Consider the following 27,424-nt stretch of genomic DNA (forward strand, 5'->3'; position numbering starts at 1 on the left):
TGACTTTATGGAGTTGGTTTTGTTCTGGAACAGAAAAGGGCCTTCTCCAAACTGTTACCACATAGTTGGAGGTGCATAATTAGAAACACGTGAACTCAATAATTTGGAGGGTTGTCAACATACCTTTGGTCATATAGGTTGGTGTGATGGTCAGGTATTCACAGACGTTTGGCTATTTAGTTTACATAGTAATATTAACTGATCCTGTATATCAGCAGCTTGTGCGTAAGGTTTAGTGGCCTTTTAAATGACCAGAAACCTGCTCAATCTGTGTCTCTCTCTTTCTCTCTCTCTCTCGCTCTCTCTCTCTCTCTATCTATCTCTCTATCTCTTTTATTTGTGCAGGATACCACTGCCAATAGAGAGGGGCTGGCTACAGAGGAGAGAGATGAGACAGATAAAAAGGTAAATATCAAACTAATGTACCTGTTTGTGTTGCCAGTTCAAGAATAGGAGACATATAATGGGCTAGACTTGTAAAAATATGGCTTTGAAGTAAACCTGTGCTTTGCCCCTACAGTTAAATGTCAGCCCTTTCTGCTGCTTATTCTTGCGTATACCCTTTTCTCCCTGGCCACTCTGCAGGAGTTATTAGAAGAATCCCTGTATGAACTCTAGATCCCTGGTGTCCAACCTGTGGTCCAAGGGCCATGTGCAGTCCTTTGCATGCTGTCTTTTGTGGACTCCAGTAGTGGTAGCATTGATTTGCAAAGAGGATGTAATGACAGTGATCTCTAACAGTCTCCCATAATGTCCCCAGTGTCTGAAAGTCTTCTGCAGCAAGTTTACAGTCTAAAGCACAAACCAATCAATTTGACCAGAACTTATGGAAAGCTATGTTTGGCCCCCCCCCCACATTATAATGCTTGAGCCTGGCAAATGCTTGCTCCGGGGCTCAGTGCTGAATTATAGAGAGAGAGAGAATTATAGAAAGGGAGTCATATTATCCCTCTTATCTGAATGTTTGAACAATATCTCTTCACTTCAGGCATGCAAAGAAAGCAGCGGGGAGTGGAGAAGAGAAGGTGGGTACCTGAAACGGGGAGGTGGGAGGGTAGCCCAAGCATGCCTGCAAGCATTTAATTGAACCGGTTCCCTACTACAACAAGTGTTATGCCCCGTACACACGGTCGGATTTTCCGACGGAAAATGTCTCATAGGACCTTGTTGTCGGAAATTCCGACCGTGTGTAGGCTCTATCACACATTTTCCATCGGATTTTCCGACACACAAAGTTTGAGAGCAGGCTATAAAATTTTCCGACAACAAAATCCGTTGTCGGAATTTCCGATCGTGTGTACACAAATCCGACGGACAAAGTGCCACGCATGCTCAGAATACATAAAGAGATGAAAGCTAGTGGCTACTGCCCCGTTTATAGTCCCGACGTACGTGCTTTACGTCACCGCGTTCAGAATGATCGGATTTTCCGACAACTTTGTGTGACCGTGTGTATGCAAGACAAGCCGACATCCATCGGAAAAAATCCTAGGATTTTGTTGTCGGAATGTCCGATCAATGTCCGACCGTGTGTACGGGGCATTAGTCTTGTTGTACAGCCTCCTTATAGTCTTCTTAGATTGCAGTGTGAGGACCTTCCTATGAAATCCATTCAATGTATAGCCAATCAGGTAGACCATAATATTTAATAGGTGTTGGTATACCTCAAGTAAATTAGATGATCAGATTGTAACTTGTGTGGCAATGTTAACAGGTTAAAGAATACCTGTACGGATAAATATTGGGACATTTAAAAATGGACTTTAAAAGTTCTCTTTAACTAACTCATCAAAGTATTGCTTTATGGCAATAATTAACTGTGGTAATAATGTCAGCAGCATTGGTTCCAGTCACTCGTTGATGTTTAGTAATAGGGAATTATAACCCATGAGGTCTGCCCACTATTGTTTTAGAAGTTGAGATGAACAAGGTCTCTAGAAAGAGTTATTGAGGAGGCCTAAAGATAAGAGAGATTTGACTGCAGGCAGCAATATGTAGAAAAGAAAAACATTCCATTAAATACCTGTTTTTCTTTTTTGTGGCTGTATTTAATGGATGAGACAAGGTCATGTCGATGCACAAAGTTAATTGAAACTTGCACTGAAAAATATCTGTAGGCTTCTATTGCTGACTTCCTGAAAATGTTATTTGTCTGGCTCTCTCTGGTTTGATGGTCTTGGAACAAACATACAACTAGTGAAGTCAGAATACCTGATCCGTATACATGTTGCAGGTCACTGATTCAGAAAGTGTGAAAGGCACTGGATCAGCATGACAGCTAGGCAGTAAGTATTTTACAGGGGATCAGCAATCCCAGCATACATGTTTGTGTCAGTACAGGTTTCCTTTAATTGATGAAAAAAAAATCTAACATTAATATTATTATTATAATACAGATTTATGTATTGATAAAAAAGTTTGTGCAGCATTTTACAACATGGGGGAAGACCGTAACGTTACAGTACAATTCCATACAAGAGGAATCAGAAGACCCTGTTCGTTAGAGTTTATTAACCAATAGGGAGAGGCAAGTAATACAAGAGGTGAAAGTAAAACAAGAGGTCATAACTTCTAGGGTTGAGCTGGTGAAAGAGTTCTTTATTAGTAGAAGGCAGGATAGGCCTCTCTGAAGCGATGGGTTTTCAATGATCGCCTAGAGGTGGACAGAAAAGGAGACAGTTAGATTGTGGTAAGGAGTTTCAGAGGATGGAAGAGGCTGTGCAGAAGTCCTGGAGGAGAGCATAAGAAGAGGCGACAAGAGCGCTAGAGAACAGTAGGTCTTCAGAGGAGCAGAGAGAATGGTTTGATTGATATTTTGAGATGAGGTTGGTGATGTATCTTGAAGCAAAGTTATGGATGGCTTTGTAGGAGGTTGTTCATATTTGGAATTGTATGTATTAGGTGAGTGGAAGCCAATGGAAGGCCAATCAGTCTGGCAGCAGCATTCATGATGGATTGAAGGGGGCATAGTCTATGTAAAGGAAGTCCTATGAGGATGATAAAACATACCCACTTTAACAATTTATAACATTATCAAATTATTTTTTTTATATATTTATCAGAAAATGGCCCTGATTCATAAAGGTGTCTTATGACTTAAGGAGCAACAAACGGGCATTCTAACATGATCTACCATAATAAAAGTAAGGCCTCTTTAGCACGCCTTTTAGGTGTACTTTATTATGGCTTACAGTGACTCTCACTTTCTTAAATTTATAGAATCAAAGTCCAAAGGAAAAGGTTAAGACCTATTCCGCGTCACTGTTCTTCATTTCTGTCACATTCAACATTCAGTTTAAACAACTTTAGCAGCACCCAGCACTCTTCTGAGTGTGTTGGATGCTTGGTCCACCACCAAGGGTTAGAGGAAGGAACCACAGTGAGCCAAGGAGGACTAGGCATCCAAACACTGAAAAAATTGTAGTCAGCGTTGCCACAGAAACAGTGGATATGAGCAACAGAAAGGGTAAGCATTAACATGCTATTGCTTATTTTACCTGGGTCAATGAAGGTTAAACAATGTGGCAGCGTCTATGATTTTACCCAATAGAATGATGCTTTAATCCCAAGTGAACATTCATTCTTACAGAATGGCCAAGGTTGGGAGTTGATACGCTTTTAAACTCTCTATATTCCTTTTTGTTTCTTAGTAAACAGCCTCCTCAGTCTGGCGTTGAGCAGGAAACTGTAATTACAATAAATTTCCGTTTTTTTTTTTAATATTTTATTTGACAATCCTTGCATATAAACATTTTTTAAAAATTAAATAACCACCAGGGGACATGTGCAACCAGCAAATTGTTTGAGCCAAGTCTAAAGTTGGGTAGTGAATCAGGTCTGCTTTGTTGTGCAGATGTCTCAGGAATAACTGTGGAGGATGAAATATGGCTAGCATGACCTTTCAGCTGCAAGCTTATTTGTCAGGCCTCAAATAAGTTGAAAGGATCAAACTAAACGGTTTCCGTTGTCAGACTGGGAATTGTGTTGCCTGGGTCAGCGGAGGAGGGCCACATTGCAGATTCCATAACATCGCCAATTGTTGGTACATATTAGGCTGCCGGAGCATCTCCTGCAGTCAAAGACACAATTAAAATTCTAATTTATTAATGTATACAGGGAGCTAGCCCAGTCTGTCACTCACCGATTCAAATAACTGCCCATTCTTTTTTCTTTCTTCACTCACGGAGTCTTTGCAGCATACAAGACGACGAAGGCAAAGAGCGAAAAAAAAAAAAAAAAGCAGTCTTTTTGGAAATGGCTTTTTTGAGCTCCTGGGTAAAATGACAATGTTCTATTCAGGAAAAGGTAGTAGTGCATTAGCTGGAGAATGTAAAACCCAATGTATGATCAAATTGTGAACATACCGAGTGTCATTCATACCAGACGCTTTGTAATATTGCTTTCTCTGATCTCTAGATTGTCATTTTAAATCATTATTTGTCCCCTTTAAACATATGCACCTTTTCCCTTACATGTAATTGATTTTAGCAATGAATCAAGTACTTCAGAAAGGGAGTTAAAAAAAAAGGTGAATGAAACGTCATTGCATCTCATGAAAAGACTCATTTTTGCTTCTTTTTAAAAAAAAAAAAATTCTCCTTCAATCCTTTCCTTTTTTAATTTTAATCTTTGCCGATTGTCTGTTTGTATTAAAAGGAAAATTGATTCAGGATTGACCCACGGATGTTCTTATTTATTTTTTTTTCAAAAATTTGAGGTTGCCTAGATAAAAAAATACAAGCTTTAGATATCTGTGGATGACAATAATCAATGATACACACAAGGGTGTACTTAAAGGGCAGCTGCACGCTAATGTACTGAGCTGAGATTAGGTACTTTGAAGCGCCAGATCTGAGGGTGAGGAAAAAGCAGGTTTAGGTAGTTTTGTATTGATGCCAATCTCTTCTTTGGAGTTGCTTTTTAATTTGAACCTAAACCCAGAAAAATAACTTAGCCATTTACAGTTCTTACCTGTGTCCTATGCAGAACACTGGTAAGGAGACGAATCTCTGTGAAGAACTAAGCAGCCAATCCGTAACTCTTAAACCCAAAACATGTGGGAATAAACCCAAATGTGACAGTCAATCACAAAGTAAGAAGTCCAAAATAAAGTGAATTAGATCAACAAAGTCCAAAGGAAGAGCGTGACAATGAAGTGTCAATCTTCTATCATGCAAACGACCTTATGGGGCTTCAACAGTGGTGGATCCAATAGATGAAATAAGATGAGGTACTCTTACCAGATAGGGTGGACCCAGATGTCAGCGACACTGGGTCAAAAAAGCTTGGATGATCGAATCAGTGGCTCCCTCTGATGGAAATAGAAGTCATTTGGAAGGACATAGTGAGGAGAGGTTGCTAGATCTGGCTGCAGAGGAGCCCCCCCCTCTCTTCTTTTATATACATTCATTTCGAGGAGAGTCGCTGTGGCGTGTTTCTTTGGACACATTGTGCCTCTAGTCCTGCAGAGTTCCATGAGGTCATTTGGTGACATCCGTGGAGACCCCGGACTTATATTTCCATCAGAGGGAGCCACTGTATTGATCATCCAAGCTTTTTTGACCCAGTGTCGCTTTTTTGACCCATCCGGGTCCACCCTATCTGGTAAGAGTACCTCATCTTATTTCATCTATTGGATCCTCCACTGTTGAAGCCCCATAAGGTCGTTTGCACGATAGAAGATTGACACTTCATTGTCACACTCTTCCTTTGGAGTTTGTTGATTTAATTCACTTTATTTTGGACTTCTTACTTTGTGATTGACTGTCACATTTGGGTTTATTTCCACATGTTTTGGGTTTAATTTGTCACTTTTTTCCCTTGCACTGCACCACAGAGCATATATTATGTTAGCGCTACATTTCTCTACACTTTTCATTCAAATTTTGTCGCATTTTGTGTAGCAGCTGCCACATTTAGTTGTATATTTGCGCAGTATTATTCCACTTCCCAGTCCGTACCTCTGCCTATACATAGATCTTCCCCCAACAGATCTTTCCTGGAAATAGGGAGGAAGCCTGAACTGTCTAAGAGCCCTCTCACAAGGTCCATATCTGGCCCAATTAGCAGGGGATCCATGAATAGATGTCCTGCTGAATTGAAGAAGAACAAACAGATGGTAGATGACTTTTTTTGTGACTTCCGCTCCATGTAATTACTGGAGCTTTCTGGACCCATATTTGATCTATGGGCATTTCCTGGCATTAGTATTTTCTTGTACCTTGGTCCTACTGGGAAAAAACACTTTTATTACTTCTTTAGACATCATCACCAGGCTTAAAATGTTGCAGAGGCAAGCTGCCGGGGGCTTGTTTCCTATTGACATAGGCATGCCCCCAGAACTACATCTCTGAGGAACCTTTTCCCTAGATACAATGTGTGGCCAGGCTCTTGGAAGTGGAGGCAGCAGCTGTGATTTGCTGGGAAATAATTTAATGTCTGCATGTGGAGAGGCACAGACAGGAATGGGGACAGGCGGAGTTGCATAGTCCAGCAGGCAGGGCTGACAACGCCAGTTGGAATTTCAGATCGGCAATGGCACTGTGTTGTCAGTCCAAACAGGAAGTTAGGAGCAAAATGGAGTTCTGACAGATCAATGAGTCATTTTCTGTACTTGCAGCATTTATAAAGGCATAAAACATGGGATAATTGTGCATGTATTAGTGAAATATGCTGAATATCATTTTTTTTTAATTATTTTACCCAGATATACACTTTCAATCATACAACAATCAGAAACTCTGCTGTGACATCATCGCCTCTCACTCTTTGTAAAGAGTTGTGTAGAAAATGAACTAAAACAAAATATATATTTTTTAAATACTGTGCAAAAGTTTTAGGCAGGTGTGAGAAAATGCTGTACATTAAGAATGCTTTCAGAAATAGAAGAGTTAATAGCTAATTTTTATTAATTAACAAAATGGAAAGTAAATGAACAGAACAGAAATCCACATCAAATAAATATTTGGTGTGATCACGCTTTGCCTTCAAAACGGCATCAATTCTTCAATTCTAGGTACACTTGCACACAGTTTTTAAAGGAACTCAGCAGGTAGGTTGTTCCAAACACCTTGGAGAACCAAGCACAGATCTTCTGTGGATGTAGGCTGCCTCAAATCCTTCTGTTTCTTCATGTAATCCCAGACAGTCTCCATGATGTTGAGATCAGGGCTCTGTGGGGGCCAAACCTTCTTAATGTACTGTAATTAAGAACTGTTTTTAGCGTAAAGAAAAACAAGTGATGGTTTGGCCCCCCCAGAGCCCTAATCTCAACATCATGGAGGCTGTCTGGGATTACATGAAGAGACAGAAGGATTTGAGGCAGCCTACATCCACAGAAGAGCTATGGTTAGTTCTCCGAGATGTTTGGAACAACCTACCTACCGAGTTTCTTTAAAAACTGTGTGCAAGTTTACCTAGAAGAATTGATGCGCTTTTGAGTGCAAAAGGGTGGTCACACCAAATATTGATTTGGATTTTTCTTCTGTTTATTTACTTTCCATTTTATTAATTGATAAATATAAAAACTATTAACACTTCTATTTCTGAAAGCATTCTTCATTTACAGCATTGTTTTACACCTGCCTAAAACTTTTGCACAGTATATATAAATCAAATTGAAGAAAGAAGATTTAAAACATTAAAAACGTTTTGCAAAATAAAAACAAAGCATGTCTCTCTATCACTCACCTAGGTACGTAAATCAAATTTAAAAAGACACTGTAAAAACAATTTATAGGGGTCTTGAATTTTTTTCCAACTACAATTTTTTCTGTGCAGGTCTGTTCCTGCTCTGACCCTTCAATGAACTGGTCATGACCCATAAACTTAGATTCATTGTTCAGTCCTGGGGAGGCTGATGCGGTGAAACATCTTTTAAACGAAAAAAAATTAGAAAATGAGGAATTTTGTTTCTCCCCTTCGGCTTGTTTACACTATAACTCCCCCAGGAGCGAAATAGACAAAAAGCTCTGTAGAATGTTAAGAACAGCTTGTCATTTTTGGAAAGACAGACTGCAGTTTAAGAGTCAAGGTACAAGTATCTTCCCCCCAAAAAAATCTCAAGTTAAAAAATGTACAATGACTTCCTAACTTGTAAATAGCTTCCTCAGGAATATCCCACACTTCTCACTATCACTTTGTGAATGGGCAATAGCTCTTGGGGGTCTCAGAGCTCAATTCTGTTTGACAAAGCTAGATCATATTGTAGTTTTAAAACTTCTGTCTGAATATTTCGAAGTATCCTCAATTATGTCTTGTGTTACATGCACAGCTGCATTAAGTGTAGCTAGTTCCTAATATGTTATGCATTTGATCCTTAAAATGCATAAATCAGCTTATTGTTCCTACAGGGAGTGTCTCACCAAAAATTACATTTTTGTTGCAGGGGATGCCTGAAATCTGACTTGTATTTTAGGCAGACTTCTGGGCAAATCATACGATGGCGTCCCAGAATGGTCGCTCTTGCGTGTCCACGGGGGCACGTAGCGATCGCTGGCTGTGTTGCTAGGACACGGCGTGACCCCGATCTGTGGAAAAAGCCGCATCCGCGACTCTTTAACCATGTGATCGGCTGTGTCCAATCACAGCCGGTCACATGTAAACAAGGAAGTGCTGGTAATCAGCGCTCCTCGCCTCACGCTGACAGAGTGTGTGTCCCCCCCACGCAGGGGGACATCTAGGAATGTAATCAGGGCACTGATCATCAGTACACTGATTACAATATTGCAAAACAGTGTCACAAATCAGTGCCCACCAATGCCAGCTATCAGTGCCCACCAGTGGCTGCAATCAGTGCCCACAAGTGCCACCAATCAGTGCCCTTTAGCGATGCCAGTCAGTGCTGCCCATCAATGTCCATCACTGCTGTCAATCAATGCCCATCAGTAATGCCCATCAGTGCCACCCATCAATGCCCATCAGTACCGCCTATCCATGCCGCCTATCAGTGCCCACCAGTGCCGCCTATTAGTGCCCATCAGTGCCGCCTAACAGTGCCCATTAGTGCCTCCTCATCAGTGCCACCTAATCAGTGCCCGTAAGTGCCACCTCATCAGTGCCCACCAGTTCAGCCTATCAGTGCCCATCAGTACCACCTCATCAGTGCACATCAGCGAAGGCGAAAAATTACTTAGTTACAAAATTTACTGACAGAAAAAAAAGTAAAAAACATTTTTTTTTCAAAATTTTTGGTCTTTTTTTTTTTCCGTAAAAAATAAAAAACCCAGCAGTGATTAAATACCACCAAAAGAAAGCTCTATTTGTGTGAAGAAAATGATAAAAAAAATGTGTTTGGGTACAGTGTAGCATGACCGCGCAATTGTCATTCAAAGTATGACAGCACTGAAAGATGAAAAATGGCTTGGGCAGGAAGGGGGTGTAAGTGCCCGGTAGGCAAGTGGTTAATGATTTCAGTGTTTTATGATTTATATATAAGGAATCAATATCACACATTTGCTAAAGTTTGTTTACATATTTATTTTTCCATGGCTAATTTGCACATCATAACTTTTTTTTCTCAGCACACCAATTTTAGGTGCACTTAAAGGGACACACATTGCTAAAAACTACGTTAAAAAATAAGCAGCACCATAGCCATTTCTTTCATACTATTAATTGTTGACTCCACCATGGTGGTATTTTCAGTGGGGGCAGCAGCTTAACAACACCATCCTATCATGTTGTCCATAGAGCGGAATCATTTTCTTTTTTTGTTTGATACTTTTTTGCCCGGTCACATGATGCCCAGCTTCTCTTCATTTTCTTCCTGCTGCTGTAGTCCGCAGCTCCTCTGTGATTCGGAGAACAGTAGGTGGAGCTGTTCTCTGCGAGTCCAGGGTGGTTTCATGACACACCTTTAGGACAGCATCTGGGACCCAGGGACTGTCTCCTAGATGCTCTGGGCTCACAGGAAGTGAATTGAAGGAGGCTAAACATCATTCATGCTGTAGTGTAGGAGGACTGACAGCTGGGGCAGGAGAAAGATGAGGAGTGCAGTGCTGAAGCACAGGAAGGAGGAGTACTGCTATGTGACATTTTATTTAAGGTTTAAAGTGTATGTAAACCCAATGTCATCCTTTCTAAACTACTGCCATAGGGGTTATCTATAAGGATATAGATGCCTCCTGCATGTATCTTTACCTGTCAAATGTCTCCCCTCTGTCTGTTATGAGACCCGAAAAACTGCAGATTCTGTGGGAGGGTCTGTTGTCTGGAGCTCGGTGGGTGGAGTTGTGATGTCAGTAGACTCCCCGCCCACCTCTACACTCCCCTTGTCAATATGCATTTTCTCCTGTGTATTTCTAACACTGAACTTCTGCTATGATCTCTAACATCCAGTGAAAAGACAGGAAAGTAACCACATGACTTCAGCATGCCAAATCATGCTGAGGTGTGGAACAGCCAATCCTTGCAGAGCTGCTGAAGAAAGGAGTGGGGGTGGGAATTAAAAAATAATGCATGTCTTAGGCTAGTGCACGAGATGTAAATCACCTGTCACTCACAGTAAGGGGGAGGATTTGACAAAGTTTTTCTCTGTTTGTCAAGTTTTATCTCACTGAACAATAAAAGAGGATTGCTCAGAGATGGATTAACTCTTCGTGGCAAGACTGGGCTCAAATGATAGGAAATCTTATACTCTACATTATGACATCAAAAAAAAAAAAAAAAAATCTGGTTTACATCCACTTTAATATATTTTTATTATTTTCAAACAGGTAGTTACAAAAGCTGTTGTTTGAGTAAAACAGTAATTTAAGACATATTATTTAAAAGAGGGTGGAGGGAATCAGTTTTTTCATTTTGTGCTAATGTACACCCCACTAACTTTTGTTGGTAATTGGTGATCTAAGAACCCTGTTGGTGATGGAAGAGAGAAATTCCCAAACACCCCAACTGTAGGTCCCTTGCTTCCTCTGACAAGCAAAGAGACAGATGTATAACTGTATAACAATGTCAGTATTAGGTTCCTTACATCCACCGGTCAGATTCAAACTTGCCTTGGAAGTTTGATCGGGATTTCTGATACTGGAAACACAGGAAGAGGACGTTAGGAAGCAGAGACTTATGGGAATTAAAACTGTCAGAGACTGCAGTCATACTAGAGGAGATGATAAGGGACTGCAGACATTCTACTAGAGTGGCTAGAGTCTGGGGACATTCCACCGGAGACAGCCAGGGGCAAGAGATTAATGTCCTTTTACAAATTTACTGGTGCCACGTTTCATATTTCTCGTACCAATATCCAAAAATAAAAATATATATAAGAAAAGGAAAGGTGATGGACAGAAAATAAAAGGTTGGGTGGTAGGAAATAAGACAAACAGTGTAACTAACATAAGCTAATGTAATTAATCTTTGTCTTTTGCTGGCCCTAAATGAGAGCCTAGCACAGGAAAACTATGACTGAAGCCTATGTGGGCCGAGGGCTGCACAATTAGTACCAAAGCGCCATAGGTTAGACACCAGCAACCACAATTGTTTCTAGCAGGGTCGGTACCCAGTGCATCTAACATATTATAGCTAGAGCCCAACTTTTTGAGTGTTTTATTTTTGTTCTTCGCTGAATCGCATGTTGGCTGGTTCCTTCAAATTGCTGTCTGACTGGTAGATTGGATTGACCTGCTCTTGAATTCTGTATTGATTTGTACACCCTTGCTTTAGACACATTGCAAGTTTCTCTATTCCCCATTTTAATGTCATTTTTAGAAAAAAAATCCTGAAAGGCCTCCGCTTTGGGTTACCGCGCCAAATGTCACACTTTTTAAGTAGCAACATAATATCCACTCTCGGGGTGTCACATCTTTTCTGTTCCCTTCATTTAGATGGATTACACTTTTTGTTTCTCTCCCTCTCCTTTTCTTTCAGCTCTTGGAAAAAAAAAAGGTATCAAAGGATACTTTCAAGGCCAAACGCCTGTTGTAGATAATAGATCATAGATAATGTTATGATTACCAGCGAATAAAATTAAAACAAAAGAAGCAGACTTGACTGGTCAAATACGTGTAAATTGATAGCAAACTGACACATGTAATTAACAGTCCTCCTGCTATTCTACCTAGTGCTTTACACCTACGGTGTTCAGAGAGAAAGTGACTCCCACCTCGCTAATTACCATTATCACTGGAATGGTAGGGCTTGAGTCATTAGTTCCATGTGCATTTAATTAGAGGAAGGCTGAAATTGGATTTAACTTATTAGTTTTTCATGGATCACTTTCTTGTCATCACTTCAAATTGGATTGCAGCCCCAGGTAACTAATTATGAGAGCCACAGGATCAGAAGTGAAAAAAAGCCTTAATGAGAAATATCGCTGCCGGACCCTTGCTGATAGTCCACTTGTGTTGTGGGAGGAAGGAGCACAGAGTTTTGTACTGTTGCAGATTAGGGGAAGCTGGGCAATCTCTGTTACTGAGAATCATGCGAGTCCGTCAACTCCTAGAGTGACTTATATTGTGCACTACTGGGCTGGAGATGTTGTCACAACGGGGTCCCTCAATCAGCTGTTTAATACTTAGATTATGATTGTAATGGCAGTAGATTGGCTTCGGTTATGGCGCCACCGTTTTCCATACTAACTATAGCGTTAATTAAAGGAGAATGTGCTTATCTTTTTTGTAAGTGCGCTGATTGAGAATTTATCGAATAAGGTACCAACAAAGTCAGGCATCCATATTGTGGAAATCAAGCTGCATCTCATTTACCAAAGGATTTGGGAGAGTCGTCGTATTGGGAAGCCATCGGCCTGCAATCCTGGACAAGATGACTTCAGAAGTAACCCAGATAACTGAGATAGGTTTATCATGGTATTTGTGGTCATTTTTCACCTAAATCCTTTAACTGGGCATCGGCTCCAACACCAGTTATTTCAGGGTCCTCTGTGACCAAGGATTGAGGGATCACTGGAGGGGTATAGATCAGGGGAGGGTGGGGGGGCCTTTCTACAGACACCATCACTTGGAATGGAAAAAGTGACAGTGTCTTCTCGAAAGCTGTACACTCCTATCAAATATGAACATTACGCATTTAGACCTTTTTCCAAAACATTTTGACAGAAAAGAAAGGTGAAAGGCTGAACCAAATGGCTCGGGAAAACCATTTACTTCAATTTGTGCAGCCCTGTATGGTGCCTGCAGTGTCTGTCATGGACTAGATTCTTTAGTTCTTTTGATTTTTTACTACTTTCTGCACTAGAAGGGTGTTTGAATGCTGGATGAAAAGCAACCTAAATGTACTTTGTTGGCTCTTGTAGTTTCCATTGCTGTATCCTGAACTTCTGGCTTCAGCCTATGAGATATTACATCCTAGTCCCAAGTACTGCTACCTTAAGTCCACAATTCCAATGATATGTTGCGCCATAATTGGTGGTTTTTATTCTGGTAACTTTTTTATTTTTTCCCCTGATATATACTTCATTGCCTGGCTCTTCTGCCGATGTCTACAGCAAAGGCTGTAAATGTCAGTATGCTATGCTTCAGTATATGGGACAGGAGCGTGCCGAAGAGGGTGACAACAATGTGACTGCAGGCAGACCATGCAAGACAGCGTTGTCAACCTTGAACGGGAAGGCCTTTTGGAAAAACTTGAGCTAAGATTTCGAATTAAATAATAGTTTACTTCTGCAGGCAAAAATGTCACACGTTGGGGTTGATTTACTTAAACTAGAGAGCGCAAAATCTGGTGCAGCTCTGCATAGAAACCAATCATCTTCCAGGTTTTATTGTTAAAGCTTAAGAGAACAAGCTGAAGTTAGAAGTTGATTGGCTACCATGTACAGCTGCACCAGATTTTGCACTCTTCAGTTTTAGTAATTCAACATTAATATGTGTAATCTATTCACCTAGGCTGAAATCGCATCCAAACACATTACAACACAGTTTTCTCTGAAATCCTCTGACTCAGAAGCCACTTTTTATCAGCAGCACCTTTTGTGTTTAGTAGAAACAGGACAACAAAAATCCTCTCATTAATAATAATGTGACTCAGAGTTTAACAAGTAAAGTCCGGGATCAGTCCACCGTCTCTGGAGGAAATGACGCACTGCCCCTGATGACCAAGCTGTACCCTGTAATAACACTGGAAAAACGTTCATTCTGAAATCTTTTGTAACTTTCACCCTCGTCACTCCTTGCTTGAAGATTTTAGGTTGCTTTTGCAACACAGCTAATGAGAGCGAACCTTTATTTTATTTTTTTCAACATGTTAAATTGATTTAGGAGATTTATACATAATATTCAACTGTGGCGAAGGACAGGGCAAGCTGGGGTCAAGTGATGTAGTGTTTTGCATGCTTCCATATGAGAAGCTCTGTGGGTGATAAAAGCAGACTCATTTTATTTGGTAAGTCTACAGGAATTTCTGATGAAGTGCAGAGGTCGATTTTCTGTCAATTTGAAAAGGCAGAGCATTTTGAACTACTGTTTTTTTTTTTCTTCCCTTCTTCATGTCCCCCCCCCCCTTCCACCCCTTGCTTTCTCCTCATTTCTTTAAAAGAGCTGTGGCACAGGCGTAACATATGCACACACAATACTCTAGCCTGCAACTCATTAGTGCACAGCGTTGGAGCCTTTCCAGTGCTTAGAAAATTTCCCGAAGCCTATAATAACAGCGGTTGGTGCAAACGCAATTGAAACAGGAGTGACAATGAGAGTCGATCCTGAACACCTGGCTTTGTGCCTGGGCCGGAATGCCAGCACAGTGGAAGAACCAGGGAAAGCGAGTGAGCACTGAGAGGCTTAAAGTGTACCTGTCAGTCCTGCATGTGATTGGCAGACATTGTGTTCCCTGGATCAATACTCTACACCTGGCTTTGTGTACCGGTAGGAATGCCAACACAGTGAAAGAGCTAGGTATAAGCAAGTGTTGAAGATTGTACTTGGCAAACATGCTCATTAAGTGAAACCATTTTTGGCCCTGAAGCAAACCTGCGCACCTTGCTTTTTGATTAGTTAGCCATGCAAGCACAGGGCAGAAGCAGAGTAACATTATTGAGTTCCGCAGATTTTGGAGAATCTGTTGTGTAGGATTTAACTACAGTGGGAGCCTAAATATTTGTTCCAGAGCAGAATGAGTTTTGCCATGTACACACGAGCGGACTTTTCGACCGGACTGGTCCGACGGACCGAATCTGGCGGACAATCCGACTATGTATGGGCTTCATCGGACTGTTTCTGTCGAAAATCTGACAGACTTTAGATTTGGAACATGTTTCAAATCTTTACGTCGGAACTCCGCCGGACCCAGTTCCTATTGAAAAATTTGCTCGTCTGTATGCTAGTCCGACGGACGAAAACCAACGCTAGGGCTACTGGCTGTAAACTTCCTTATTTTAGTCCGGTCGTACCTCATCACGTACGAATCCGTCGGACTTTGGTGTGATCATGTATAGACAAGTCCGTTCGTTCGAAAGTCCGTCGGAAGTCCGTCAAAAGTCAGTCGAAAGTCCGTCGGAAAGACTGTCGGACCTTTGTTGCAGAAAAGCCCGCCCGTGTGTAGAGGGCATTTGGCTTTAATGCTGGTGACCTCATTGCCCCGTAAGCAGCATGTGGCCTACTGTCCCTGAAGTCATCTATGCCAGTATTAATGTCATACTTCCAGGTAGAAAGCTGCAAGAAGAATATTTACTGAGCACTTGAGTAAACAGGGAACTCCATAAGTGATGTATTAAGCAATGGGTATTTTTATTTTTTGTACAGTTTATATTATGTACACAGCTGAGCATACATTTCTACTAGAAATACTAAAAAAAAAAAAAAAGAGTATAGGGGAAGAGTACAGAAAGTAGAAAAAAGATTTGAAGGATTATATCAGTCATAAATCTTTGTTCTTGATGTCTGAGAGACAGCATGAGGTCATCCATTTTCACAATATCATTGACCACTGAGATCCAGCGGCCAACTGAGTGGGGGATTGGATATGTAAATCTAATGGGGATACAAGCTCTGGCAGCATTTAGTAAATGGTTTACCAGAGATTGTTTATAATACTTTCTGGAAATAGTGTGTATCCCATTACGTGCAGGTGTTCTCTTCTGGCCTCCTTTATAGCTGCAAGATACTGCCCTGAGCAGCTGTCTTCCGGCACTAAGAAGGTTAACAGCAGCCTCTTTTACTGAGAAAGGTTGTGCGGTGCTCCGACCTGTCCCTTTTTGCTCTCTCCACCGCGCATTCACAGAAAGTTATGCAATGTGTGAGAATAGTAATAAGATTTCTGGGAAGTGAATTGGGCAGAAAGGGGAGAGTGGATGGCACAACTTTTCTCAGAAGCAGTGGGTGCAGTTAACTCTCTTACAGAGCTGGAAGGCAGCCGCTCAGTGCAGTATCCGGTGGCTGTGAAGAGCCCAGATTCTCCTCTTCTTGGGTCCCTCTTTGGCTCTCCTGGCCCCTCTTCCCTGTTGAGTGCCCCCACAGCAAGCAACTTGCTATGGGGGCACCCGATCTGAGTCACAGCTCCCTGTGTCCATTCAGACACAGAGCCCCAGTTCAGCCCCATCCCCTCTCTCCTGATTGGCTAACTGACTTTAATTGACAGCAGTGGGAGCCAATGGCGGCGCTGCTGTGTTTCAGCCAATCAGGAGGAGAGTCCCGGACTGCCGAGGCACTTGTGGACATCGCTGGAGAGAGATGGGGCTCAGGTAAGTATTAGGGGGTGCTGGAGCAGCACACAGAAGGGTTTTTTTTATCCTAATGTATAGAATGCATTAAAATTAAAAAACCTTCTGACTTTACAGCCGCTTTAACCCTTAGCTTCAAACACACATACGCCTAGGGCAAAATTTGGACATATTTCCCAGCCTGAGAGCCACAGCTTCTTAGTACAACAGCCCAGGGGGATCATTTTCTGTACACAATTTTACACTGATAAACACACGCATAAGTACTGACATACAACCCTGGACACAGACTAAAGTCATTTAACCCCCCCCTACCCTAAACCTAAATTAACCCATAATACCAACCTTAGTCTAAATAAAGGGGAATTTAAAGGAGAAGCATAGGTCTATAAAAAACAAAAAAAAAACAACCATACTTACCTTAATGCTGCAGCTGTCTCCCGCTGGCTCTAAGACTGGGAACTCAGTGATCACATGACCACTGAGAGCAATGAGTGTCAGTGCTCTCCGCTATGCCACTCCAGCGCTCACTGGAGCACCAGGTTGGAGAGGGGGCAGGAGCTGGGTGGATCCAAACAGTATGGTCGGGATCCTTTCAGACCCTGGAGCGGCTCTGTGATGTCAGCTGACAGCGAGTGTCTTGCTTTTACTGCTATGATGAAGGATTTGGGTGTTTGACACTAGGAGGATTCATTTTTTCTACATTCATTTTTATCCTTAGAATTTGTAATAAAAAAAGACTATTGAGCATTACCTCCCTATTGTGTTTTTTGCTTATGATTTAAGCCGTTACAAGCCACATGGGAAGTTCTTAACCGCTGTTTCTCAGGGGTTTTTCCTAGGAAATTTTTTCTTTAGTTTAGTATTTTTGGGTTTATCTTCCACACCAATTTTCTGGTGAGAGGGCAATCGGAATAATAATAATATGTTTTCCCCCTATAACAGGTTTTTATTGTTATTCTTTTGAGTTTTGTCAGCGGCTGATTCTGGGTCACATGGGAGCAAAAGTAAGTGCACCCCTGTGACCCAGAAGAAAAGTATAGCCAAGTATAAGTATATGTGATTAGCGTGGCGCAGTGCTGACTTCCTGGTGGGCTCTGCATGTGGGGTGTGAGAAAACGCTGGAACTCATCCTTACAAATTATAATGTTTTTTTTTTTCTCCCAACTCCCTGTCCTGACAGTGACCCTAGAGTACAGAGGTAGGAAGTGAAGGCGAATCTCAATAATAGGCATAATCATGTACAGGCAAAAAACATTTTTTTTTTAAAAGCATGGTTTTGAAGCCCAACTCTTGGATTTTCCTGCATCATTGACTCCCCTTCTGTTTAGAGCAACCCTGTGCCCTTTCAAAAATGTATACATACTTTTTTCCATGTATTTTCAGTCCAGTACAGTGATCATACAGGTCCTTTTCACCCTTTCCCCCCCTTAAGTGGTTGGTGGGTTCTAAATTTTTAGAGAGCAAAGCCATATAGTGACATGGTGCCACTCCAGTTTTCTCCTGTGACTTCAATGTGGGAGGAATGGAACTGGGCATCATTCAACCCAGAAAAGAAGTGGTTCTGAATTGGTGACTGGGTGTGTCTGTGGATACAGGGTCAATGATCGGTTTGGTATGGCATGCAGAGTTTTTATTTTGAAGGGGTTCTAAGGGATCCAAGCTTTTTTGCTCATCTTGGGCTTTAAAGCCATAAATATCAATAAAAAATCTCTGTAGTTATTTAGCTACTACCGGTGCCCCAAAGTTATAAGAAGCACCAAAGGTAAAATTGTAGAACCCAAAAAAATAATAAAATGGGGTCGGCGGGGGGGGGGGGGAAGCATTATCATGTTTGAAATGTGGCCTTGCACATTTGTAGATGATTGGGGTAACTATGATTGCAGTTTGGAAAACATGTATATAGGTGCCAGTTATAAAATCAGAAGGAAAGGGTAGAAATAAAGTAAACAGTCTTCATACTTACTTCAAATAAACAAAGCCTTGCGCTTATTAAAACGAAGTGTGTCGGATATTTTAGGTTGTGTTTTGCACAATTAGGGCTGAGGCTAGGTGATGTCATACCTAGTTACTGTTTTTCTATCAGCCGGCTGTTGTTAAATTAGAGTGATATCATGACCCAAAAATTATAAACATATCATCATCTCGCAGGCCTGAGTACCAGAAGATCAGGAACGTTTTATTAAGTTTGTTTTCCTTGTCATGTTGTAAAAAATTATGTGTTCGGCCTGTATTAAAAACAGATTGGGATAATTCAGTCGCTTGTGAAGTCAGCTCCAGCCAGTCTCTAGTGCTTGGGATTGGACGGGATGGTTTTTCCATGAACTGGGGCACTTGCTATGTTTGCTGGTCTCCCCCGATGACTCATATGCCCTCTGAGACAGACGTGAACCTGTGTTTTGTATTAGCAACAAAATCAATACAAACACTCTATTTTTATTAAACTACATTGGGTTTGTTTTGTGTTTTATGCATTCTGTTAATAACACCTTTATCGTGATTTTTTGTTTTGTTTTATTTTTATGCTTACTGTACCTTATTTGCCCAAAAAATATTTTTGTTTTGTTTTATGTGGTTCCTAGCACTCAATTCAACCATCATTATTTCAGAGTAAATCCATAATTCTGGGTCTAGTTGCAATATGGATTCAGCGTTTTGGGTGCTTGTTTGATATTATCTAACCTAGATAGCCAACAGTTTTTTTTAAAGGGGGGAAAGGAGAAAAAAACCTGACTTTTGTCACTCCTCCATGTCAAAGATATACGAGACAAGAATAGGGCAACAAGATCCTATGTTTTGGGTTGTACAAACGCTGTACGCTGTACAGTATTAATGCAGACTGTTGGTTGCTAGGGTGCAGGTGGCCTTTGCTGCCTAGCGTCCTTCATTGCTAGGACACAGACCGCTATTACGACCTAGTGTCCTTCATTGCTAGGTTGCCCAAATACTGTATGCATGTAATGATTTTGTAACACTTTCCAGCGTACATGCATAAAAAGTTAATGCAGCCTATTGGTTGCTAGGAGGCAGGCGGCCATTGCCACCCAGGAATCTATGATGCTAGGGTATGGTCGACCAACGCCGTGTATTGTCCTACGTTGCTACGTAACAGGTGGCAATAGATGCCTAGCGTCCTTAGTTGTTTGAATGCAGGCAGCTCTTGTACCCCAACCAAGTAGATTTGGGCTGTACGCATGTAAATTTTAGCACAAACGTTTACGTCCATATGGAGACTGTGGGCGCATATTTTTCTCTTTTTGATGTTTATGACCTGGACGTGGTTAAGTGGTCAACACTTCTGCCTAGCAACACTAGGGTCACGGGTTTGAATCCCAACCATGGCTGAAGTTTGCATGTTCTCTATGTACCTGTGTGGGTTTCCTCCGGGTACTTTGGTTTCCTCCCACACTTCAAAGACATGCTGGTAGGTTAATTGGCTCGTGTCTAAATTGGCCCTAGTATGTTTATGCATGTATGTGAGTTATAAACCTTAGATTGTAAGCACCTTGAGGGCAGGTACTGATGTAAATATTCAATATTTACAGTATGTAAAGCGTTGCGTAAATTGACGGTGCTATAGAAGTATCTGTAATAATTAAATAAACACAAGTTTACTGATCTTTATGCAAGCTGTGTGCTTTTGACCAGATCCAACTTTAAACCTGCATTCAGATCTGCAAAAAAACAAGGAGAAAAATGCAAAGTTTTCTGCAGTCTTGTATTTGAGTCCTAGAGCATTAAAAAAAAAAAAATCAGTTGCAAACCATGCGTGGGTACAGGACTATAAAAAGATAAAATGATGTAGAACTTCAGTCGTTCATTAATCTCCACCCGAGCAATGATTTTTGTAAAATCTCTCGCCGAGCCCCTCTGCATTCTGTCCATTTTGCTTCCGCAGGGAACTCTCAAAAATCCTTCCCCTAAATGGAATAAGAATATCGTCTGCTACTTTTTTTCATAACTTCAGTTATAGTAATACATTTCAGGCTTAGTCCATTTGGTTCATCACACTCCCTGTCTTTTTTTTAACACACGATAGTAAAAAAAAAAACGCTGACCAATCTCGGGAAAAAAAAAAATTGAGAAATTCGTATATTTGATTAAAAGGGACTTTATCGCACTTGAGAGTGAAAAAAAAATTAATGAAAGCAAAACAAAATATAATTGAGCTATTATTTTGCAGAGTCTGGCTTTATTTCAGACACCAAAATCAAATTGTGCTTTGCTGAAGTAACGAATGTTAAAAAACCGTCTAGCAACAGATGTTTGAACATAGACTAATTGGAAAATCTACACATTGGACTGAGACAGTCTTGCTATAAAAAATACAATTATGAAGGCAAATATGATGGGAGGGTTTTCATGCTACTAGTGCCTGAAAATAGCCCAGGTTTACTGGTAAGTTGAAATGTACGTATAGGAAGATGAGCGGCAGGTAATGCCCCTGGGGCCGTTGGCAGACGGTTAATGCCACCGGGTTGCATAGCTCAACAACATTTAATTCAAGCGTTCCATCTCCTTCTGTACACGGTGATGTTGTGTTCCAGAATGACATCTTGAGTGCTTTTTATATTATTACTGCTGCTAGAGATTGGTATATTTAAAGAGTCTGTGCAAAAATAAAAAAAAAGTTTAAAAAGGCACATCTTGTTGCAAGTACAGAAAAATACCTGAAGATCTGCCAGAAATCCGGTGAGCTCTTAAATCTTCTTTTTGACCTGACAACACTGTGCAACTACTGCACTAAAATGCCAGGCAGTGTTGTCAACCCTGCCAGCGTGTCCCCTGACGGACTTCAGAACACATTCTGCTTTCTTCATCAATATAATATAAATAGGAGGTGTTCTGAGGTGTCCACAGAATTTTGTTAAAGTGGTTGTAAAGGCACAAGGTTTTTTACCTTCTGTGTGCAGCAGCCCCCCCCCCCAATATTTACCTGAGCCCCCTCTCAATCCAGCAAAGTCCACAAGAACCTTGCCTCTCTGTGGACTCGCACTCTTGATTGGCTCTTGGCAGCAGCGTGTCAGGGCTGGGCTCAGCCCTTCCTTCTCAAAGCTGGCCGCTCAGCTGTCGACTAATTGCCAGCTCCTATCTCTCCACAGTGACTCGCCTGTTGATGATCCCCTGCTCGTCAGTCCTGCCTACTTAAGCCGTCCAGTCCAGATGATCTCTGCCTTCACTTTGGTCACATCTCTAGAGACGCTCTCTTGTGTTCCTGTTAAAGACTTGCTTGGCTGACATTCCTTCTGGTTCCAGATCCTGCTTGCTGTTCTACTACACTCATCTCTGGCTCCCTGATGTTTTGGCTTGTCTGACTATCTGTTCTGGTTCCTGAACTCTGGCTATGTTTTGACTACATTTACCTTTTTTTATTATTATTAAACAAGTGTGATTTAACTGTACTTCTGTCTCAGTCTGATTCATGGTTTCTGACACAGCAGGAGCCACTGGCTCCCACTGCTGTCAATCACAGCCAGTGAGCCAATCAGGAGGGGGTGGGGCCATGTCGCAACTCCATGTGAGAATGGACACACAGAGCAATAGCTCGGGAGCATGCCTGCTTGGGTGCCCGTATTGCAAGCTGCTTGCTGTGGGTGCACCCAGCAGAAGGGAGGAGCCAGGAGCGTCGGTGGGGGATCCGGGCTGCTTTGTGCAAAACCACTGCACAGAGCAGGTAAGTATAACATGTTTATTATTTACAAAAAAAACCCCAAGACTTTACAATCACCTAAACATTTGGTTTTCGGTCCAGCAAGGTGCACAGGAAGTTAGGCACTCACAGAATTTCTGTCAGATCAATAGCCCCACTGCAAAGGATAATTGTTTGTTGTCTGGAGTTGAACTTTAAGGTAAAATAAATGTGAATGAGCAAAAAAGAAAAACATCTGAAGTAGATCTCTACAATAAGTGCACATCTCTCCATGTTTTAACCCCTTTAAAGACCCTGTACCTATTGATTCACCAAAGAAAGTCTTGCTGCTCTTGAATTTTTATTGATTGGGTGGTGTCAGACCTACCCAGTTGTCTTTTGCTAAACCATATCCCCTTTGTCACAGCACACTGACTGTACACAATCACATGGCACTGTACAGCGCCATGAATAAAGTGGACTTTTGTACACTTCAAATAAAGTTGGTCCAAAAAAAAAAAAGGGATCTGTGTGACGTGTTGAATTACGCACCACACTACCCCCTACCGGAGTCAGGATCTGACAGCTGCTGGAGAGGTAAAGCGCTCCGGAAACTCTCCGTTCTAGTGTCAATACACATTTTATGCATGTTTTTTTTTTATTACAGATAAAACTCCTTTGTGTAGACATCCAAAATCTCTGAGAATGCTGTTGGGCACCACCATATTTGATGCTATGTCAGCAGCCCCAGTAGACTCAGAGCTGTCACTTATGTGAGATACTTTAGTATTCACATTCGCTCCTCCCTCAGCAGCTACATAAAAGGCTATGTAATGAGTTGAGGGGTGGAGAGCTGGGCCAGCACAGACAGTAATTTGACACTCCCGGCAGAGGAGAGGGCAATGATATAAAAGAAGGGAGGGGGCTGTGCTAGGGAATTGACTCTTCCTGCATTAGTCCAATTTGCCAGCAAATTCATAGCCATATTGCAAGTGAATAAACTAATTATTTGTAGAATGGGGAAAATACTGCAAGTAAACGTTTAAAATATAATAATTGATTTTTCTTTGCTTTTACCTGCAGTTTTTTAACCACTTGCAGACTGCTGCACGCCAATATATGTTGGCACAATGGCAGCGGTGGGCAAATAGGCGTACCTGTACGTCCCTTTTAATTGGCGGGGGTTAGCAGGCGCACGCAGCGTACAGCGTGACCGTGGCCGCGGGACCAGTGGACTCGATGTCCGCCGGTCTCCCGGCAATCGTGTCACAGAGCCGCAGGACGGGAAGTGTCAATGTGAACAAGGCATTTCCCCGTTCTGCCTTGTGACAAGACAGAGATCACTATTCCTGTCATCGGGAGCAGTGATGTCTGTCATGTGAGTTGTAGCCCATCCCCTCCACAGTTAGAATCACTCCCTAGGACACACTTAACCCCTTCATCGCCCCCTAGTGGTTAAGCCCTTCCCTGCCAGTGTCATTTACACAGTAATCAATGCATTTTTATAACACTGATCACTGTATAAATGACAATGATCCCAAAATAGTGTCAAAAGTGTCCGATATGTCCGCCATAATGTCTCAGTCACGATAAAAATCGCAGATTGCCGCCATTACCAATAAAACAAAAATGAATAATAAAAATGCCATAAAACTATCCCCTATTTTGTAGATGCTATAACTTTTACGCAAAACAATCAATATACGCTTATTGCGATTTCTTTTTACCAAAAATATGTAGAAGAATACATATCAGCCTAAACTGAGGAAAAAAATAGTTTTTTTATATATTTTTGGGGGATATTTATAGCAAAAAAGTAAAAAATATTTTTTGTTCAAAATTGTTGCTCTTTTTTTGTTTATAGCGCAAAAAATAAAAACCGCAGAGGTGATCAAATACCACCAAAAGAAAGCTCTATTTGTGGGGAAAAAAAGGACGTCAATTTTGTTTGGGTGCAACGTCGCACGACCACGCAATTGTCAGTTAAAGCGACACAATGCCAAATCGCAAACAGTGCTCTGGTCAGGAAGGGGGTAAAATCCTCCGGGGCTGAAGCGGTTAAAGTTGATGACAGGGCCTTCACCATACACAGAAAGTTCTAAAGAATGCAGTACATCTCAATAGCATCCCATGTATTTGTAATGCATTTTTTAACTGCCTTATACTTCAACTGTGTCAGAAATGCCTTGTCACTCTAATTTCTTTTCGATATAATAAATATTGATTGCCTATATTTTTAGCATTTGCGCTGTGTATAAAGCAGTAAATGGCATGCTGCAGCTGAAAGGAGCAAAATTGATTTTTTGGTTACACAAACGCTTGTGTCACAATGGGCCTGTTGACCCGTTTGGTTCGATAAATTTAGATGCGATATACATTTGCGGGTAATGGTTTAACTAAACATTTTTTTTTTTTTTTTTTTTTCAATTGCTGTCAAATCGATGGTTTTAGTTTACTACATAAGTGGAGCGTTCACATCAACACAACGCACCCCACTCCAGTACACAAAGAATTGTTCGCTGAAAATTGAATACACAGCTACGTGAGATAGAAAAATTGCTCAGGAACACTTTTCCACCTTGCAGGAGGTTCTGTTATTTAGACTCAAACCCTGTAAATATACCTTTCTACAAAGTGAAGAGAGAGGAAGATAAGAGAAATGAAGTCTCTTACTGGCTTTCTTTATTCCATCAGTATCAAGAGCAAACTTTAAATGAACTTCTGCTTACACAAGGTATGGATACAGTGCCCTGTAGATATTTTTTTTTAAACTGGTTCACAATGGGAAGTATTCTTACCTAGGTGAATGGGATCATTCCAATCAGAGGGCGTTAAATGTTCAGTGCAAACATCAGAAAATTGCTTTGAAATCCACTTAGCACACAGCATACCCGCCTAGTGCCTGTAAACTGACCACAAATGGGGTAGTATGAGTTCAGCAGAAATGATTTATCCAAATGATTGTTGGTGAAGAAAAGTCATTTTTATTTTAAAATTGTTACAATGACTTGTAGGGTTTTAAACAAGACAAGATGTATGGGTTTTTTTCGGGTTTTTTTTCACAATCCTACTTACCTAGGTGGATGCAGCATCGGTCCGATACTGAATCTGTCCCCTGTTGGCTCTAACACTGAGAACTGAGTGATCTAACACCGCAGATCGCTCAGGTCGCAGGGCTCCGTCAGCAGAGAGCTGGTGGTTATCAGTCACCACTCTCTGCCCCCCCCCCTCACTCACTGGAGCTCTAAGCTGTGGACGGGGCAGGAGCGGCCGACTCAAGCTCTTAGGGTCCTTTCACATGGGACGGATCCGTGATGATCCTCCGAGAACATCCCCTTGCTCAGCTGGGACCGCTCCGTGGATCCCCGCTGAGCAGGCAGATGACAGGTCCATCGCTACACACTGTGCAGCGACGGACCTGTCAGAGCACCGCTCTCCCCTATGGGGGATTGGATGATGACGGACCGTAAAGTCTGTCGTCACCCGATCTGATCCGAAAACGGATGGAAAAGTAGGTTTTTCCTCCGTTACACTTTTTCGGATCGGAGCGGGTCGGATGTCAGCGGACATGTCACCGCTGACATCCGAGCCTCCATAGAGGTCTATGGAGGGTCCGTTCAGGTCCGCCTAAAAAACTGACAGGCAGACCTGAACGGATAGTTCATGTGAAAGAGGCCTTAGGCGCTGAGAGGCTGGGCTGGGTGCTGGTCCAGGCATGTGGGCGGATCCCGACTCCATTATCGCCATCTTGCCCGAGCCTCTGTGACATCAGCAGACAGCGAACTTCAGCCCACTGTCTGCTGAGAACGGTTCACAGGAGTGCACAACAGAAGGAACTGCTCTACTGTGATCCACAGGAGAAGTACAGCCAAATAAGTTTTGGCAGTACTTCTCCTTTAAAGGACCAGGCCTATTCTGACACTTTTTGTTTACAATTAAAAATCAAGGGTTTTTCTCAACCCACCACAAACTTATTCACCCTATACACCACTCTGGGGTAACCCTAAACTACCACATCTGTTAACGATCCCAGACCCAGCAGTCTGGGCTAAATATGAAATTAAAATCTTACAGCATATTATGCCAGAGGGTAAACTCCTTACATTTGACGAACTGCGTAATACCTTCCAACTCCCTACCAAAATGTTTTTCCGCTATTTGCAACTGAGACACGCAATTTAGGCTCAATTCCCCTCAGAAATCCAACTACAATCACATATGGTGGAGCGCTTCCTTATCTCTAGGCATGTCGACCGTATTCTCTCCTCTTTGTATCTCCGGGTGTCCCTGGGAACTGATAACCAGGGGACTAGGCTATTTAACAAATGGAAGCTGGCTGTGCCCTCCCTGACGGATGACGATTGGGAAGAGGGAGTCCAACCATATATTCCTTTGATGATATCCGCCAGGGACAGGTACATCCAGTTAAAATTCCTTCACCAGGCATACTACACACCCCAACGGCTTGCTAAAATATACCCCTCTTACTCTGATAAGTGCCCAAAATGCAACACGGATATAGGTACTTTCTTACATGTAGTGTGGTCGTGCCCCCTTCTTCAACAGTTCTGGAGGGAGGTGGTGCAATACATCAATTTAATTGGGAACCTGACACTTACACTGGATCCCCAAGTCCTTCTCCTGGGGATCTGTGATACCCTTATCGCAAACACCCATAAGAGGCTATTCGTTTTCTACGCTCTATTCTATGCAAGGAAAACCATTTTATTTAAATGGAAACAGACAGACCCCCCAACAGTGGGACAGTGGAAAACACTCATTGATAAGACCCTCCCTCTATATAAGCTCACATTTATGAGCCGGAAATGTCCCAAAAAGTTTGAAAAAATTTGGGGTGCATGGGTTTCTGGGTGAGTGGCCACGGATGCGGATCCCCCCCGGGAGAACTTGCTGAACTTATACACCACTAGATCGATTAAGAAATATTTAGAATACACTTAAAATTACCACTAAAATATACTTTCTTTGTTCTTTGAGGAGGAGGTATTGCTCCTAAAATACAACTCTGCAGTGATATAAATACTTGCAACTAAGATGTGAACTGATGTGCCTTGCTTTTTGATGTAATACTTGAGACTATTTATCCTAGATTGTCACTTTCCTTCTGGAAATGGTTCTTCTTTGCCCTGTTTTATGTAATCCTCTCTTATTGTCCCCTTTTATAT

General features: G+C 41.7%; 1 protein-coding gene across 20 annotated transcripts in view; it reads left to right on the forward strand.

The window, feature by feature from the left end:
- The window catches only part of FOXP1 (forkhead box P1), a 1,122,086-nt gene that overhangs the window by 865,138 nt on the left and 229,524 nt on the right, over window positions 1-27,424 (forward strand). For 15 of the 20 annotated variants that reach the window (XM_073592053.1, XM_073592052.1, XM_073592058.1 and 12 more), the window contains one exon: window positions 346-405. The exons of the other annotated variants lie outside the window; for them this stretch is intronic. In XM_073592053.1, the coding sequence (XP_073448154.1) occupies window positions 346-405 (60 nt within the window). The remainder of the gene's footprint in view (window positions 1-345; window positions 406-27,424) is intronic. 20 annotated transcript variants of the gene reach the window in all.

Source organism: Aquarana catesbeiana, linkage group LG07, assembly GCF_042186555.1.
Source record: "Aquarana catesbeiana isolate 2022-GZ linkage group LG07, ASM4218655v1, whole genome shotgun sequence".
Classification (NCBI taxonomy): Eukaryota; Metazoa; Chordata; class Amphibia; order Anura; family Ranidae; genus Aquarana; species Aquarana catesbeiana.